We start from the raw sequence: 16,713 nt of genomic DNA, 5'->3' as shown, positions 1-16,713 counted from the left end.
ATCTTGGTATCAGGTGGAATACTGATACTTTCATCTTAGCTGCAAACCTAATAAAAAAATTAGTGTACTGGAGGGTTTTAAAATGAGATTATTTAAGTAAGATAGTTGTTCATACATTGCCTTTAATTATGAATAAACCAAACATAAAGTTTTGGATGCCTATGGCATCCAATAAAGATATCTTAACAGTAGTATGTTGTTTAAACTGTAGACACAGTCAAATCTGTGTGATGAGACAAATACCAGAGGATGACTTGTTTGCTGCTTACCTTTGATTATTGAATGGATTTTTATTTGTTATGTTGTAGAGGAATCTCATTTTCAATGTAATAGAACAATACTATAAATAAGTAGGATGTCTAAAAGGGCCTATAAACCTGTATTTTTGAGATCATGTCCGTGCAACTGAGGTGGAATGATTTGAGGCATAGCCTGAGGCAAGCAGAGAGAAGGTACTGCACAGGAAAACGAGTCCTTTAAATCTCTCAAGCACCAATTGCAGATAACAGGGACATGAGCAGGCAGAGGTTGTGCATGTGAGTGCACATTGCCAGTTAGGAAAAAGCTACACAGAGAACTAATGACAGGAAACACTAATTTAATGATACATGGGTGATTCTTTAGGACAGTGATCTCTGAAAACATGTGCACAAAGTCATGTTCAAATTCAAAACTTACCCTTCCATAATTCTTAAGGGGAGCTTTTTCACTTGGAGTGTTAGTTTCACCTGACAATGTTCTTATTTAGGAGCTGGTAAGAATTCCTTCTCTCTTTTATTAGTTTCAAAATTCTCCTGTATGAAAAGATGCTTCCCCCCTACCCTGCTTTGCACGAGGTTATTTAGATTGTTCTAAAACTGAAATGTATAGTCCTGAAATCTGCAGCTCAGCTGCTGTCAATTCAGGGACCCTGGTGAGCTCTTAGAGAACCTGTACAAGGATCATGTGAACAATAATAACTTACTGACTTCTTCATGGCACTTCAGGTTTTTTATATAGAGAAGTGATCTTGCACAGAAGAGGAAATAAATCAGTTTCTCGGGGGGAAAAATGTGTATTTGCTAAACTTTTTAGGTAAGAATGTCCTTTAAATTCTCAGGGCTACATAAATTATGAAATGTAGTCAAATAAATAACTATTGTGGAAGAAATTATACTCAGAAGTTATTTTGACTTTGTCCCTTATGGGAAAAAACAGTCATGAAGGCAGAGATAGAAACATTCTTTTACTCTTACCTTTGATACCTACATTTCTGAGAAAATTTTAGTCACTTAATTTAAATTCTTATAAGTAAAAAATTAACTGCTGTCATACTTATACAAATAAGAGCTCACTTTGATTTATTTTTTTATAATTTAATCTATTGCCCCTTTTTATAGGGTAAAATTAATAGGGAAGCAAGGTATTATTAATGGGGCTAATATTTCACCATCTAGAACTTAAATAGCAAATTATAAACCTCCTCAGCAGTAGAGGAATTTTACCCTATTATTTCTTAGGTCTTATTAAAAATAGAAGAACATAATCAACTACAATTAACTTTCATCCAGGTCATCTATTGAAGACTCTGAGATACTCAAAGAGAAGATGGAACATTGCTGGTCTGACTCTACTGGGATGGGAATTATTTAGATGGCCCATATTTAAAAATCTGTTTCATCTTGCTCTTTCAGTTTAGAAGATGGTGCACAGCAAGTAGTGGGAAGTTGGTGGTCTAGGTAGGACTCACTGGGCTGTTGTACCTGTGGGCAGATTTCTGTGAAGGTGATGTGACATGTCCTCAAGTCTGTCTTTTTGAGATACAGCTCATGGCTTCTTCAGTGGCCTTTTATAAAGCCTAGTGTCATCTCTTATCTTCCTGATTCATTATCCTATTTGTCACTTTTACCAAGTATAAATATATATTCCTTATAGCCACCTTGAAATACTGTGAAAATGGACTGCTGGATAATCAGTGATTAGTAGTATCCAGTAATCATCATGGCTTTGCATTTCATCTGTGTAGGAAATTTCAGCTTGTCTAGATACTTTGCTTGTTTGTAACTTCAGAGATGGCACTTGCTATCCACTTTTAGGATTTCTAGGAATAAGCCTGTTGAGACTTGCTGCTGGTGTACTCCAAGAGGTTTCATAACAAGTGAGCTGGAGCTATCAAATTAGCAGAAGTAATGCTTCTGATTTGGTATTGTTTTTTTCAAGGAGAAAAAAAAATCTCTTCCTCTTTTAATCTTCCATTAATAACTTGATCTTTCAATATTGCTTTGAAAAAAGTGAATGGTGCAATTCTAAATATGACTACTAGATCCTATCGTGCTAACCTTTGCCTGGGTGTTTATGGGAAAGCAAATAAAAGTCTAGTGCATCACAGCCTGGCACAGAGATGCAAAACCCATTTATATAGTAGACCTACCTCTCAAACATCCCTTGCCCATAACTTTAATATTTAGTAAACTATTGAAATCCAGCGTTTAATAAGGTGGAATATGCATGACTGTTCATAGATAGTGCCAGTTTGCTGTTTTATAGCAGGTGTAGAAAAAAGAGGATGAAAATGGAGTGCAAGATAATTTCATCAAAATAATAAGGATGCTTAAATTTGTCTGCTGCCTGAACAGGTGTTAGGAGGGCTACTGTTGTGGCAGTGTAGCCCTGAGATTTTTGGTGGTGCTCTAGAAACAGGAGTGAAAGGGTCTGGTATTTATCATTTACAATAGAAGCTTGTTAATGCTGGGTATGTTGCTTGTTTCTCCCCCACCCTCCCTATTTTTGTGCCAATTAAATGTAAACTGTGGTTTATAGGTATTGGTCACTGCACTGAGCAATTGGGGGAAGGTCTTGCTGGTGTTGCTAATAGATAGTTGGATGTCTCTGTGTCACAATTCATGAGATAAGTTGAGGAGGTTGCCAGCTCAGTAGCAATTTGTTATACTTAAAGCATGCTGCTTTGCAGACAAAGGCTTCAGTGGTTTGTTGCAGTCAGAGGGGAGTAATGGCATTTTGGCAGTGCTGAACAAAGTTTCTGTATTGTACCTTTTCCCCTGTAGGTCTAATAGCATGGATACAAAATGCCATAATAGTGCTGTTTGTTCAAGTCATCTCTATTCCCCCATCTTTTTCTGCCCTAGCCAAATGATGATTCTAAATAGACCCTGAAAATACATTTGCAACTACAGGGTTATAGAAACAGGATAAGGGAGACATATACTGACTATTCACTCGTGGCTGTTTCTTTAGATGTTCTGGTTTCCTTGTGCTTGACATTTACAGCCCATTCAGTAGTAAACTTCATTTGGTAAGCATTAATTCATTTGCAGATGTTAGTTTTCCACTGATCTTCTAGGACTGCAGTTCAGATCCAAGTTCATTTCATAAATGGCTGATGGACTGTGTTAAACTGTTTTTTCTACTTAAGTCAATGTACTGCCAAGTATCCACATCACTAGGAACATCACGATTGTCAGGGAGAAACTGAAGATTTGAAGCCAGTCCCTTCAGCCAGTTGTTGATTATAGTATATTGGAGTCAGTGGAGTGATGAGAAATTACTCCATCTGAAGATATGGTGGTACATACAGTTCCACCTCATCAAAAAGCAAAATGTTTTCTACTCAGGCCAGTGCTGAGTCCCAGTGGCATGACTCTAGAAGGAGTTTGGCATCTGCTGTTCCTGCAGCTGTCCCAGAACTTGCAGAAGTCTTTTGAGCCCAGTGGTTGAGCTGCTGATGCCTGTGCTGAAGCATGAAATTTATCAATAAGGAAAAAATGTGAAACAAATAATCAAAAATATCTATGGAGCAGTTCTCCTGGAAAGTGTGATTGCTAACCAAACTATTAGGTAAAAATGGTCATGCACATCATTTCCCCACACATAAAAAGTGGTTAACTATTGTTGGTTGGTTTGGTGATACAAAAATATGAACCCTGAGACATTTCCTATTATTATTGGTGCAATAATAGCAATTTGCTTTCACTCTGTGCTGTAGTAGCTGTAGTGTTATGTAAACAGCCAAAGATGATGGTGAGTAGCCTGACAAAATCCAGAGGTGAAATAAGAGGTTGTAGAAAAGCCTAATTTCCAAGAGGCTTGCCAAAGCAAGAAGACATTTGACTCTTTCAGGACTTGATCCCTCCATTGAGGGTAGGAAGTGATGCTGGAGTTAATTAGTTGAGTGGACTCTGGAAGAGAGGCTTTTGGGAGCTGTCCAGTTTGTCGTTGTCCAGTGTTTTTTTCCCCAGGGCTTCAGTTATTGTAATATCCTGTCTAGGAATGGACAAGTCTCCCTTTCTTTCTAACTATGGTACTGCAGGAAGCATCCTCTGCTCACAGAGAATGTTCTTCCAACTGTATTTTTCTCTGTCTACACTCCTTTTTTGCTTTGTTGGCTTCTGCTTCTGCACAGTATATCAAACAGCTGCTCATCTTCAGAGGAATTTGTGACCTGTGGATACCCTTCCTACCATCTTTCCTTCCAGACCAAGAATTCAGCAGTGCTGTTGGCAGTCCTCATTGCCAACATTCCTGGAACATTTGTCCCCCTTTTCAGTTAATCTTCACAGGCTCTTTCTTTCTGTCCTTCCTGCCTATTAGGCAAAGAAAATACCCTGACATCTTGATCCCTCTTTAAACTCCTACTTTCTGTACTGAAGGAAATTTGATAAATAGTAAGACTCTGTCCTGAGACCACAACTTACTAGAGTAGTGAATATTGTCTCATTTTCTCTTCAGTTTCTCAAGGTCTTAGGGAGCATGTGTGAGATGTCACCTTGTTAGGGGCAGAAATAATGGAATTTGCTCTATGCTCATGTCTCCTTGCTTCCAGAAGGATGTTGGTTCAGAACCTATGTTCTAAACTTCATCTTAATGTGTCAGCATTTATTCACAAAATTGTTTGGGTTGGAAGGGACGTTTAAAGATCATCTGGTCCAACTCCTAAATAATGGTCATAATATAGCATTTATAATAATGTCAGCTATTTGTTTTTAATATTACTTGGCTGAACAGGGTACTCAGCTTGGAAGTCAAGAGGAAAAATAAATCATATGGTCTCTGGAAAGGAGGTCAGGTTTTGCAGGAAGATTAAGGTGGTTGATGCTTCCAGCCTGTGACTGTTTTTGATGCTTTGGGATAATGCCTTTAATACAACGCTTAAATTTTTGATAATACCTAAAGTAGCCAGACAGTTCAATTATGTGACTATTGTAGATCCCTTCCAGATAAACTGTTCCTTCCCTTCTTCTGTGCTTCTTCCTATTGCTTACTTTCCCTGCCATTACATCTGAGGTATCCTCTAATGGCATTTCTTCCTAGCCCTGCGCTAGCAAAAGGTATTGAATATCCGTAACAGTGCCCCAGCCTAGCCATTGGCTCCATCACCCTGTAGGTCGTCTTGAATAATGGGACAAATTGCACAAATGTACAAAAAGTATGTGTGATGTGTGGTTTTTGAAAGTCTTTTCATCCAGCTGAGATGGGTTTTCCAAGGATGGCAAAACCTCTGACCTAGCGAGGCCCAGAGATCAAGCCCTCAGTCTGTTGCAGGATGTGCTTCTCATCTAAATGGTTTCAAATATTTTGAAGGTGTCAATTTTCCTGTAGTTTTTATTTTTACTTCTTGCACTCCTTTTCAGAAATGCCTTAACCTGTTTTCCTTTGAAAAACATAGTAAAACACTTGTATTTTACTGTTCCTTGTGTGAACAGCAGCACTCCCTCGGAGGGAAGGTCCATCTGGCCCAATACTCTGTCTCTGAAGTGTCCCACCACCAGTGTCTGAAGAAGAGCACAAGAGCACTGAAGTTTCGTCCTGACAGGACCCTGGTGGTGCTCACAGGCCTCAGTGGCTGGGGCTGGCCTGCCCTGGGACCCCCAGCCCCACACCTCCTGGCCAAGGGCCCAGGGACGTGTCCCAGCTCTGCCTGGGACCTTCAGTCCTGGCTGAGCCCTGCTGTGTGTGTGCCCATCTCTGCCCCTGTCTCCTGGCTGGGCTGGGACCTGCCCTGCAGAGCTGCTCTCGGGGCTGCAGCCCTCAGACCTGGGTCGGGCCTTGTCATGCAGAGCTCTGGATTTAACAGGGCACTACTGCTCTGTCCTATTTGCTCTGCTCAACATAAATTAAGTAACACAGAGGCTGTTATTTGCCTGCCACGACAGGGTCTTCTCAGCTTTAAAAACTGAAGAGGACACATAGCACAAAGTTTACAACTGAAAATAGAATTTTCTTGTTTTTCTGAATCTGTTTCAGAGCCAATGCTCACAACCATTACCACAATGAGCATGTGTAGCCAGGAGCAGGCTGATGTGTTCTTCAGTTTAGCTTGAAAATACATCCTTTGCAGTCTGGCAAAGGCAAGTGACGGAACTACAGAAAATAGCAGCAGGAATGCGTGCCAAGCAGCTCCTGTTTCCTGAAGAGAATGTGAAGAATGATCAGGACCAACCACACACAAAAGAAAAAGAAGAGGAGGTGTGTCAAACTGTAGTGAATTTCTGAAATATGACACATATTGATGCCAAGCATGCTTTTTGCCTTCCAAAGCTCACTCTGTTCCTGTGCTTCTTGTCCTCACCAGTCAGGCTCAGTGCTGCAGGGCAAGGCAAACACCCCAGGGCCAGTGCCACTCTACCCCAGGGGAAAATTCCTTTCTGACCTGGGTGAGGGCCATCAACTATTCCCTGAGCACGTGAGCAAGACATGGCTCCTCCTCTTGAAGGCTGATCTGACCTCCTAGTAGATGCCCAAGCCTTAATCTCCCCACCTAGAGCCATTTCAGGAGCTTCTGATACTGATTACATGCCCCTGGACTGATCTTCCTTGAAGGCAAGAATCATTCCTGCGCCAGTAGCTGATTCCAAGTCCTGGGAGCCCTGGAAACATCTCTGCACCTCTTTTCTTATAGCTGCTGCCCCTGGCTCCACAGGGCATGCAGACAGGGAGCTCTGCAGTGCTTCTCAAGAAGGTGTTTACTTGGTCTGGTCACAGCTATGTAGCTGAAAGAGATTTTCATCCTTCCAATGAGTTCTGAGGGTGGCCTTGCACCAGAGAGCCTCCACCAACCTTGTCCATCACCTGGTCTCCTTTTGTCAACTCTCTGCAAGTAATCTCAACAGCTTCTCAGGAATTTCCTCCTGGATGTCTTTGGGCTGGCCCTGGGCCAGTTCTGGCAACAGGACACAGGAGGATGTTCTCCTTTATCCTGCCCCTGGGCACTGTGAGTGCTGCATTGCTGGGTGGTGGCACTCTAACATGGGGGTGATGGGACCCTCCATGTGCAGCATCATCCTCCACCCAGCATCCTCCATAGGAAGGCTTTTGGGTGCTGGCCCCAAGGTACTCCCTGTGCCCCAGAGGCCCAGGGTGCTGTCCTTGCCTTGGTGACCATGCGCTGGGCACAGCTGCTGGGCATCCCCCGCACATCCTCTGCCTCTTGGCTGCCAAGGACCAACCTTGTGCTGTTACTCCTCTCTCAGGCTGTGGCAGAAACCAACCCTGCAGCTCAAAGACCACTCCTCTCAACCATCCCCTTCTGTGCCAGTCTGTGATGTCCTGCAGGGAGCAGGACCATGGACTTGATCTGTCTGCAGACTCTCTTCCTGGGGCATAAGGGGGCTGATTTTAGCAGCTGCAGCTTGGAGGAAAGCCAAAGTGAAACCAGAGCCATAGGCTGAGATGGACAGAGCCAGCAAATCACCATGGAAATAATACAGACTCTGAGAAACCAGTAAGTGGAGGTGACATTGGTGTTGTGGTAAGGTTGGTCATTTTTAGACATAGAACATTTGGATCTGAGCCCAAAGCACAGTCAGGCAAATAAGAACTCTTCCAAACCAGGAAAATAGCTCATTGCTGCTTTTACTGTCATATCCCCTTTTTCCACTGAAACCATGCTGCCCCAATCCTCTATTAAATACACTCACTAGCTGTGTTTATATGGAATGCAAAACACACTTCAGCCAGGGGTAAAATTTTCATAGCTTGTTTATCACTTTATCCTTTCTGAAAGTTATTTATGAGAGAAGAGCTCAATTGTTCTTGAAATTTACTACCAGCTACTTTTCAAGAATAATGCAAACCTAAATTTTTAGCTCATAAAATTCCATGTTATATAGGATGTACAGATTTCTTTTTTTAAAGTCCTCAGGACAGGAGCAGTGATAGCAGATTTGTCTCTAACCTTGCTCTGCCTGCTGATCTCTCCAGTCACATTCAGACACATGCAAGGGCCTGTCTTGTCACACTGAGCTTCCATCAAAATGCTGAGATTCTGTAACTGAGTGGATATAGCCTGGCATTATATACTCATTGCACCAGTTTTGCAAAAGGCCTACTAACTGTGTGCTAGGAGGTTGTTTTACACAGTTTCTTTTGTTAATTAATATTACATTCTTTTGTATTTGAATGATGTCATGAGCCACACTGGCAGTCTCAGATGGTTCCAGGTGGGCAATAAGAAGGAAACTCTTCGGTCCTTCCTGGCATCTCTCCTCCAGGCATGAAGGCCCTAAAGAGCGGCAGGTCCCTTTTAGTGTCCGATGCCATCCTTGTCTATGTCAGCATTACCAGTAACAACTTTCCTCTGTGCTACATGGCTGCAGAGACAATTTAAAAGTTCATCAGCCAGCTTTATTCACACTCCTGGAGAGCAAAGTGTATCCCTACAGACAGCAGGGACAAGAACTGCATCACACTGGCCCACCAAGGTTTGGTCTCTTGAGCTTTCTCAGTGCCTGGACTGGTTGGGCACTTTCTCCCGTGACACTTCCCAATAGAAGCTCAGTTAATGCCAGCCATGAATATTTCCTCTTCTAAGAGACAGACACCAGTTCTGAAAGGAGCTGGACTGACACCACAGCCCCGTGTTCAGAGCCCACACACACACCTCGTCCATGGCTCAGCAGAGGCTGGATCTGGTTGTGACTGCATGGAGCTGGACTCCAGCAGGTCACTCATGGGTGGAGCCCCCTTGACGCATCTTTCAGGCTTCACCCTTCAGGGAAGTTCATGGTCAGGTCTTTTGAATTTAGATTGCAAAAACACTATTGTTCAAGAATTTAGGCTTCCTTGTCCACCTCAGACTCTGGATTTCTTGGCACGCATGAGGCAGAAGAATCTATCACATAGTATATAGTTCTACAGCCTTCACCCTCCCCTCCAGCTGAGGCCTGGAGAGAAGACCATTGCTATCTGATAACTTCCAAAGCTGGGCTGCAAACTGAGATCAATGTGGTCAATTGGCAAATTAGCAAATGGAAGATCTCACCTGAAAATGGCATGAAGGTGTTGCTATCTTTTTGATTTGCCTTTGCTGCAAAACAATGAGTTTCCATTTTATGTTAATATGTACAAGATTTTGTGTCTTTACTTGAAAAAACTGGAGTGCTTTCCACAACAGATGTACCTCTGATTTTGAGCCAGATTTCAATGCAACTGAGGTTTGTCTCTGGGCAATTAAAATCCTCAATTAACATATTAATTATTTTTCTAATGATATTGTGTTCTTTTTGTCTTCTGAAGGGAAAAGAAAACGTTTAATATGTATATGGTTTGTGAGTTATTTAGCTAATTTACACATGAGAATTTGCTAGTATTTATCTTACAGTCATAAAACCATGCATTTATTTTGAGGGTTTTATATATTTCCTGCTCTAGTAGCTTCAGCTGGCAGGTGTAATTACCAAACCTTAAAAATACAGGAGATTGTCTTATGTGTTTGCACTTGTTGAGACAGAAGGAACAAACACTTCTAACATAAATAACTGGCACTACCTATCTTTCTCTGATCTTCATAAAAACGGAAAAACCTTTCAAATATCGATCTGTGGAAGTTTAAGAAAAACAGTGATTTTGATCTCTTCAATGGTGTTCCAACCACTTCAATACAAAGACAGTGCTTAAGCTGTGCAGCAGGAAGCTCTTAATTGATGGTGATGGTGTCCGTGCAAACAAAGAAAGAAGGGAAGCAACAGAGGGACAGAAAAGCATATCTGCTGTACCAACATACCTACTCTTCTGTCATTGTTAACAGGATTGCTTATTGACAGAAAAGCATGTTCTGTGTTCTGTTAGCATTGCTGTGTGTGGAGCTCCATCTCGTCCACAGTGGCTCAGGAGTTTGGGCAGATGTCTGTTCTCAGATGCCAGATCAGCCCCTCTTGCAAGTAGTGTCATATGCTGAGCACAAGTATTTGCTGTCTCTGGAAACAAACTGTTGAGCACTGAATGAAAGAATTTTTCAAGCTTGAATAGATTTTCTTGCTTTTACTAGCCTGTACTGCACATCCTGGCTGGAGACCTGTTGGGCTAATTGCTATACAAACTATCCCATGTGTTAAGAGGAAGCATGGGCTGCAGCCAGAGGCCAGGGCACACTAGAAGTGTAGACCTGTACAAGCAGATGTGTGCATGAGTATCTAGAGATTGAAAAGAGATATGTTTTTAGTTGTTTGCATTCCACCTTTACTATGATCAGGGTTTTCTTTGCAAAAAGTGTTTTTGAGAAGGGGATTTGAAGCAAGATGGCAGCTACGAGCAGGATATGAGACTTAAGATTGCTTCAGGCAGGACATGGCATGCATAAAGATTATATTAATATACTTGTGTGATAAACAGAAAAAAAAAACAAGGGTACACAGAGACTACTTAAAAGGCAGGATAAGAGGATCAAGCAACAGCTGCAGAGATCAGCAGTGGCTTCTGTAGGGAGGGGGACAAACCTGAAGGAAATGAAAAGTGGAGGGGGAGAAGGAAAAGATGGAATAATAACAGAAGCTAAGGAGATGGATAAGAAAACTGAAGGAAAGGGGACTGAGGCATAGCTGGGCTTTTCAGGGCTGAATAGCAAGCAAGAAACCCTAATGTTAAATGACAAGTGAGGAAAGAAAAGGTGTTAGGTAAGGTGAGAGAGATAAAAACAGAAATCAGGGAGGTAGTAAACATCAGTTGAATCCACTTCAATTTGCTTTGTTTCTGGAAGAAGAAATAGCTTAAGAAGACTTCACTGCTGAGTGGACCGCTCTCCCTACTTTTCTTCTGGATCATGATAATCTCATGTGGAGATCTCAGAGGAAACTACTCATCCTCTGAGCTGGGGCTGATTTTGTTGACAAACTCTTGTTCCCAGACAGAAAATGAATGTGTACACAGGTTGTAGTAGTCTCAAAACAAGCAGCACAACTCCTGTATTCTCCTGTATTCCTTAGTCTGTTTCTCTTACCTCTTTATCACACAGGTTCTAAACATAATAATTCAGGTTTTCCTGGCCCTTGAGATGATATGTTTGCATATGCATTTAATGAAATAAATGCTGTTTAGACTTTCATTGCAATAGCAACTGGCAGACCCAGTCATGGACTGAGATGTACAAATGCTGTACGAGAGCCGTGTGAAACCCAAACTAAAGTGCCAGGAAACTTGCAATCTGGATGTAAAGACAGGAGTTCATGGGTGACCAGAGACAGCAACAAACAAATCCAGAAAACTGTGTTCATCTAAGCAATGATAGTCTTTATGATCATAGGCTCTCCAATTTACCTGAAGCGCACTTCAATTATAATTATGATTCTGAAGCACGTCATTTAATATAAATGTACCCCTGAGTAAATCTATCCATATGTAAGATAGCAGTTCTCCCATCTGTTGCTGTTGAAGTCTGAATGCATACAGGCACACCTGCCACTTGTCCTGGAGCAGGGGATGAATACAGCACAGGGTATGAATACAGACCTGACCGCAGCGTGGCACTGGAGCTTCGCTGCCCATGGGGTGTTCCTGGCTGGCTGGGGTGCTGGCAGCAGGGCTTTCTGTCAGGTTTGCCATAAATCCTGAGCAATGTCATTCTTTCTGGATTAAATGTGTGAAGGGATCACAACACATTCTGCCTCTGTGCAAAAAATGCTCTTTGTGACTCAGCATAGGTTTTGCATGGTATGTGAGCCAGGCAGTTTAGGTAGATATGCACACTGGTTTATTTTTGCTTGCCATTCACAAACTGAGTGACTTCAACTGAGGTTTGTCATGCTGAGATGCTTTGAGGATGAAGAAGTGAGAAAATGTGTTGCAGTACCTTGGAGTTGTGTTGTCTGGCACAGCAGGAGGCAGATGGGGTGCAAGTCTGGAAGCTCTTCCTCCTTCCAGAGTGGTCTTGCAGCATCCCTACTCTGCATAAGCTGCTGGTGTATTGTGGTTGGCTCTAGAGGCAAGAGTGAAGCTGTGGGGTTTTCACATTGCCTTTGGGAATGAAACTTTCTATGAAAGCTGCATTAGAACTGGCTTAGAAAGAGACCTGTGCCTATACTTTTATCCCAAATCACAGAAAGTAGAGAATGGAATGTCTCCACTGTATGTGGCATAATGTAGTTTATTACTTTTTTGTTATGTGCAAAGCTACTAAGTCTGAAACCAGCTTCTGTGTGGCTGTAGAAAATTCGTGGTGGCTGGTTGTGAGAAGAGGATTTACAGTTCAGCTATTTGGAAGAGTTTTGCTGTGTGTGCCTTTACCAGACAGCTGAAAAAAGTGTGGATTAACTTCTCTGAGATTGCCTTTAAAGATGATGTGGCTCCTTGCCCAACTTTGGGATCACCCTGCTTTATTTCCAGTGTAAATACGCTTCTTTAATAAAAGCAAAGGGCCACCAGGCTATAGGCAGTTGGTAAATTTGGGACTAAAATGGATTATATCCATGAGATTTAGTGGCTTATGCAAGACAGAGAGAGATGACAAAGCAACGTGTACTTTTATTTTGTCTAATTTTGTGGCTATTACATGTTTTGAAAGTCTTTTAATAACAGGTGAGTATAATCAAATGGCACTGTTTTGTTTGGTTGGTTTTTTTTTTTCAGTTGAACATTTGTGAATAGTTGGGAATCTTCCTAAATCCAAACCTTTTGCTTCTCTTCTTCATTTTTGTGCTCTTGATGAATTGACAATTTTAGCAGTGGTGTCGATCATGTTGTTTTAAGGTTTCTCATCTGTTGATGAGTGCACAGCAGAAACTCATGGTGGGGAGAATAGCAGGGTGGGCCAACAGTCTCCAGAGGTGTCTGATGTGAAGAGATGGGGATATCAAACTCTGGTTGCTGAGGGGCTTTCCCTGCTAGTGCTGTAGGGAAGCTATAAAGTGTCAGCATGCCCAGATCACAAAAGAGAAGGAAGGAGAATGAGCTGAAGTATAGGCATTGTAAATGTTGCTCATGTGGCTGAGTTGTGAATGTTTTTCAGTTTTTTAATTGCATTTTAAAGTTTTATTACTTCATGTTTGAAGAGCCTTCTGTCCTTGCCGATTGGCTCTTCCTGATTCAGGCTTAAGTTTCTCTCTTCGTTTCCTTGTTTCTCTCTGTGTAGTTAACATGTGGATGTTTCAAAACTGTTTGAGGCCTGAATAAGGAAGGAGGAGAATCTTGTTCACAGTATTTTGCAGTCTAATTGTGAACTATTCAAACTATATATTGGACTACTCAGACTGGATATCTGGTCCGCTCCAGTATGGTACACTGAAATTTACTTCCTTTGTGGCTGGTCCCTGAAATATCCATGTTTGTCAATAAATCAATGGGAAGAGGAAATACTGGTCAGCTGGCACCCATCTAAGCTCATTCAGTGTGAGGATTTTGCAATGAAACTCCGTTGTAAAAGTCTTTTATTTTCTTTCAGTTTCTTTCTAAGTTAAATGGATATTATGGTTAATCTTACACAGTCTGAAAAGTTTATTGTACCTAACATTGTTCATAGTTTCTAAAATAAGTGTATTTCATGTCATGAAGTGCATGACAATGTCCAGCTCTACTGGAACGTAACGTAGTATGCTGTTAACATGGGTAAGGTACACTAGATACTGAACACTGGAACGAATCAAGTAATAAAATGTTGTCAAAGGCTTTGGTGGAAAAACAGTATTTTTAAATGTCGCTTATGTTGGTTATGGGATACATGCTGAGTTAACCTCATTGAATTTTCCCCAGGAATTGATGCGCTTACAATTGGCGGGTCATTATGCTGCTCCACCTGTGTAGTGTTAAGGTCAGTGTGTTTTTCTGATTATAAAAACCATCCATACCATTCCATTATAAATTCACTACCATTCATATAATGGAATGTGCCAAAGCTCAGAGCTCGTTGCAGCTGCCCCTGGTCCATGTTTAAGATCAAGCAAAGTGGTTCAGGTAATTTGAGCACCTTTTCAAGAATATGCCCAATCAACCTTCATTTGAAGTGATCTTTCGTTGTTTAAGGTTTTCTTGTCTTTTCTTTTGTAACCTGCTAAGCATCCATCTGATGTGAGTGTGGGGTTTTGTTTTTGTGTGGCCAGCCCAAGAATTCTTATGGAATGAAGATGTGGTGATTATACAATCCTAGCAAGGAGGTCCTGGGAGCAGCAGACAGCTGTAACACTGCAGTTGCACGTATCCATGCCTAGGCAAAGCACAGAATGCATCAACCACTCACCTTCACAAGGCATTTTCTGAAACCTGCAGCTTCTAACTGTGAATTAATTCTGAGTCATCACGACACACAAATCAGCCATCACGGCAGACACTAATGTGTGAGATGCAGGGATGTATGACTATGGCACTAATCACTGACTAGAGGAACCTGTGAGATGATGTGCATGCGTAACACACTGCTGCTGAATGCATCCTCCTGCACAGCTTAGTCTCCTCAATTGTTGTGCGTTATCTAAGAGAGCCAGAATGTGCATTGAAGTTTATCTGGTGTTATTTCTGTCAGTGAAATGTTGATATGGTTGGGGCTTTTGTTTGAGTGTTTGCTTCTATATTTTCCTCTCTTATTAATCATCCAAATGACTTGAATTCTGTGAAGAGGAAGAGTTCAGTGAGCAGCCATGTGTGTCATAGGGCATTATGTTCTTCCAGTTTCATGAGGATGTATCCTTTCTGTTTAAAGTTCTGCACTTCACAGTAGCCAGTGAGAGCCTCAGGCACGAGCAGTTCTGCTGGGGAGGCATTCGAGCCTCTGTGCAAATTAAGCAGTGCTGTAATTGCTGAGGAAATACATGAAGTCTCTTGATGATGACAACTGAGAATCTTTGTGGACGTGTCCAACAGCACTTCTTTCACCTCTGTCAAGCTGCAAGCTTGGTGGTATTCTACATGCATATGGATTCACAAAATGCGATGAAGAATCACATAAAGACTCTTTGGTGAAGAGTAATCCTTGAATGTCCTAGTTTATGACAACTGTTCACAAGCTGACATTTCATATGACAATCATTTGAATTTTGCAGCTATTGCATCAGGTAAGTACATCATCAGAAGTATTTGGCAGTTTCTTTTATTACTCAAAAAAAAAAAGAAAACCAACAAACTGAATGAAATATCCCCCCATCCCATCACTTTTGCTCAAGTGAAAAGGCTTAAGAGGAAGGGCATGTTTAATAGCCAAAGGGGCATGAAAAAGATTGAGAATAGGGTTTGCTTTGGAAAGCAGAGTGCATAATACCTGTTTAACTTATGAGCAAAACTGTACTTTACTTGGGCATCAGAAGGAATGCATTTGCAGAATTTTAAAGTTCATCTGTGGTGATGATTTTCCTAAGTTTTAAATGAATGGTTCTCTCACTGCTAGCTAAGTGTCTTTAACAAATCTGGACCCTTACACACACTACCACAGGAGATCCTGGATGTTCTGTTAAGTACATTCCTGCTTCCAAGAATCCTGCCATGAATAGGTAGCTGATGTAGCAGCAGGAAGAAAACAAATTACTTGCTTCAGCATATTCAGCTGACTGTGATGCTTTGTTTCCTCAGGGTGGTCTTGTGGTTAAGGTAAGGGAGCCTTGGTCCTCAGTTTGTGTGGGCAGCAGTATCCAGGTGTACCAAAGTGATGTCAAACACCTGTCACAAAGCGCTCTCTATTAGCTACATCATCTATCTTTTATTGACAAAATTCCTTAACTGCAGCTTTGGTTCAGTTTCTACCACTCTCCTGTATGTATGGAGGGTAAAAAGTATTTCCTAAATTGGAAAAAGTCTTTCCCCAGTTCCTTGCCCCACCTCCCCTCTCCTCATCCTGTATGGAAAGCATGTTGAACTAAGTTTATAACAAAATTTCTGGCTGGACACTTCTTTCTCCTTTATTGCCATTATTAGAAAAAAATTTGTTTCTGTGTTAATCTAGCATGAGTTACTTCAGGGAAATCAAACCAGATGCATAATTTAGTGTATGGCAATCAGCAGTAGGTACCTGTAAGGACATTTAGTTGTCCTTCCAGATAAGGCTTTTGAGTTGCAATGTAGGCATTGAAGATAAGTGCCAGTATTTCTAAGCAGTTTGAAGACTTGATGGCTACAAGGAGTGTAGGACCCTGCCTAATACTTGAGGAGGTGTAAGCACTATTTAGAAGTGTTTAAGTATCTAATTTCTTCAAATTATTTTCCCTATATATGCTCTATATAATCAACAGAGTAAAGTCATGCTCCTGTTGGTATTTCAGAGCACCGTTTTCTCTCAACTGTACAACCAATATAGAAAAGTGCTCAAATCTCAATGCAGGCTATAAAAACTGAAAGGAAAATATAGAAACAGCCAAAAAAAAAGTTATAACACAATCAAAATAAGGTCCCAGTTACAAAATATCTTAGTGCTCTAGTATGTGGTGGCTCCTCTGCAAGTTATTTCTGCCTTTTAAAAACTCTTCTCTAGATGAGACAGAGAACAGCATATTAACCTTTTGCTTTGGATTGAGTCCTTCATTAGGGAAG

General features: G+C 41.4%; 1 protein-coding gene across 7 annotated transcripts in view; it reads left to right on the top strand.

Moving 5' to 3' along the window:
* HECW1 (HECT, C2 and WW domain containing E3 ubiquitin protein ligase 1) overlaps nucleotides 1-16,713 on the top strand; it is a 252,223-nt gene that overhangs the window by 52,547 nt on the left and 182,963 nt on the right. The window contains exon 2 of one of the 7 annotated variants that reach the window (XM_064705010.1): nucleotides 13,954-14,011. The exons of the other annotated variants lie outside the window; for them this stretch is intronic. Within the exon in view, the coding sequence (XP_064561080.1) occupies nucleotides 13,985-14,011 (27 nt within the window). The 5' untranslated portion in view covers nucleotides 13,954-13,984. The remainder of the gene's footprint in view (nucleotides 1-13,953; nucleotides 14,012-16,713) is intronic. 7 annotated transcript variants of the gene reach the window in all.

The sequence above is a fragment of the Zonotrichia leucophrys genome, chromosome 2, assembly GCF_028769735.1.
Source record: "Zonotrichia leucophrys gambelii isolate GWCS_2022_RI chromosome 2, RI_Zleu_2.0, whole genome shotgun sequence".
NCBI classification, from domain to species: domain Eukaryota; kingdom Metazoa; phylum Chordata; class Aves; order Passeriformes; family Passerellidae; genus Zonotrichia; species Zonotrichia leucophrys.
Note: the sequence above shows the minus strand (reverse complement) of the source record. Positions and strands in the feature narration are given on the sequence as shown.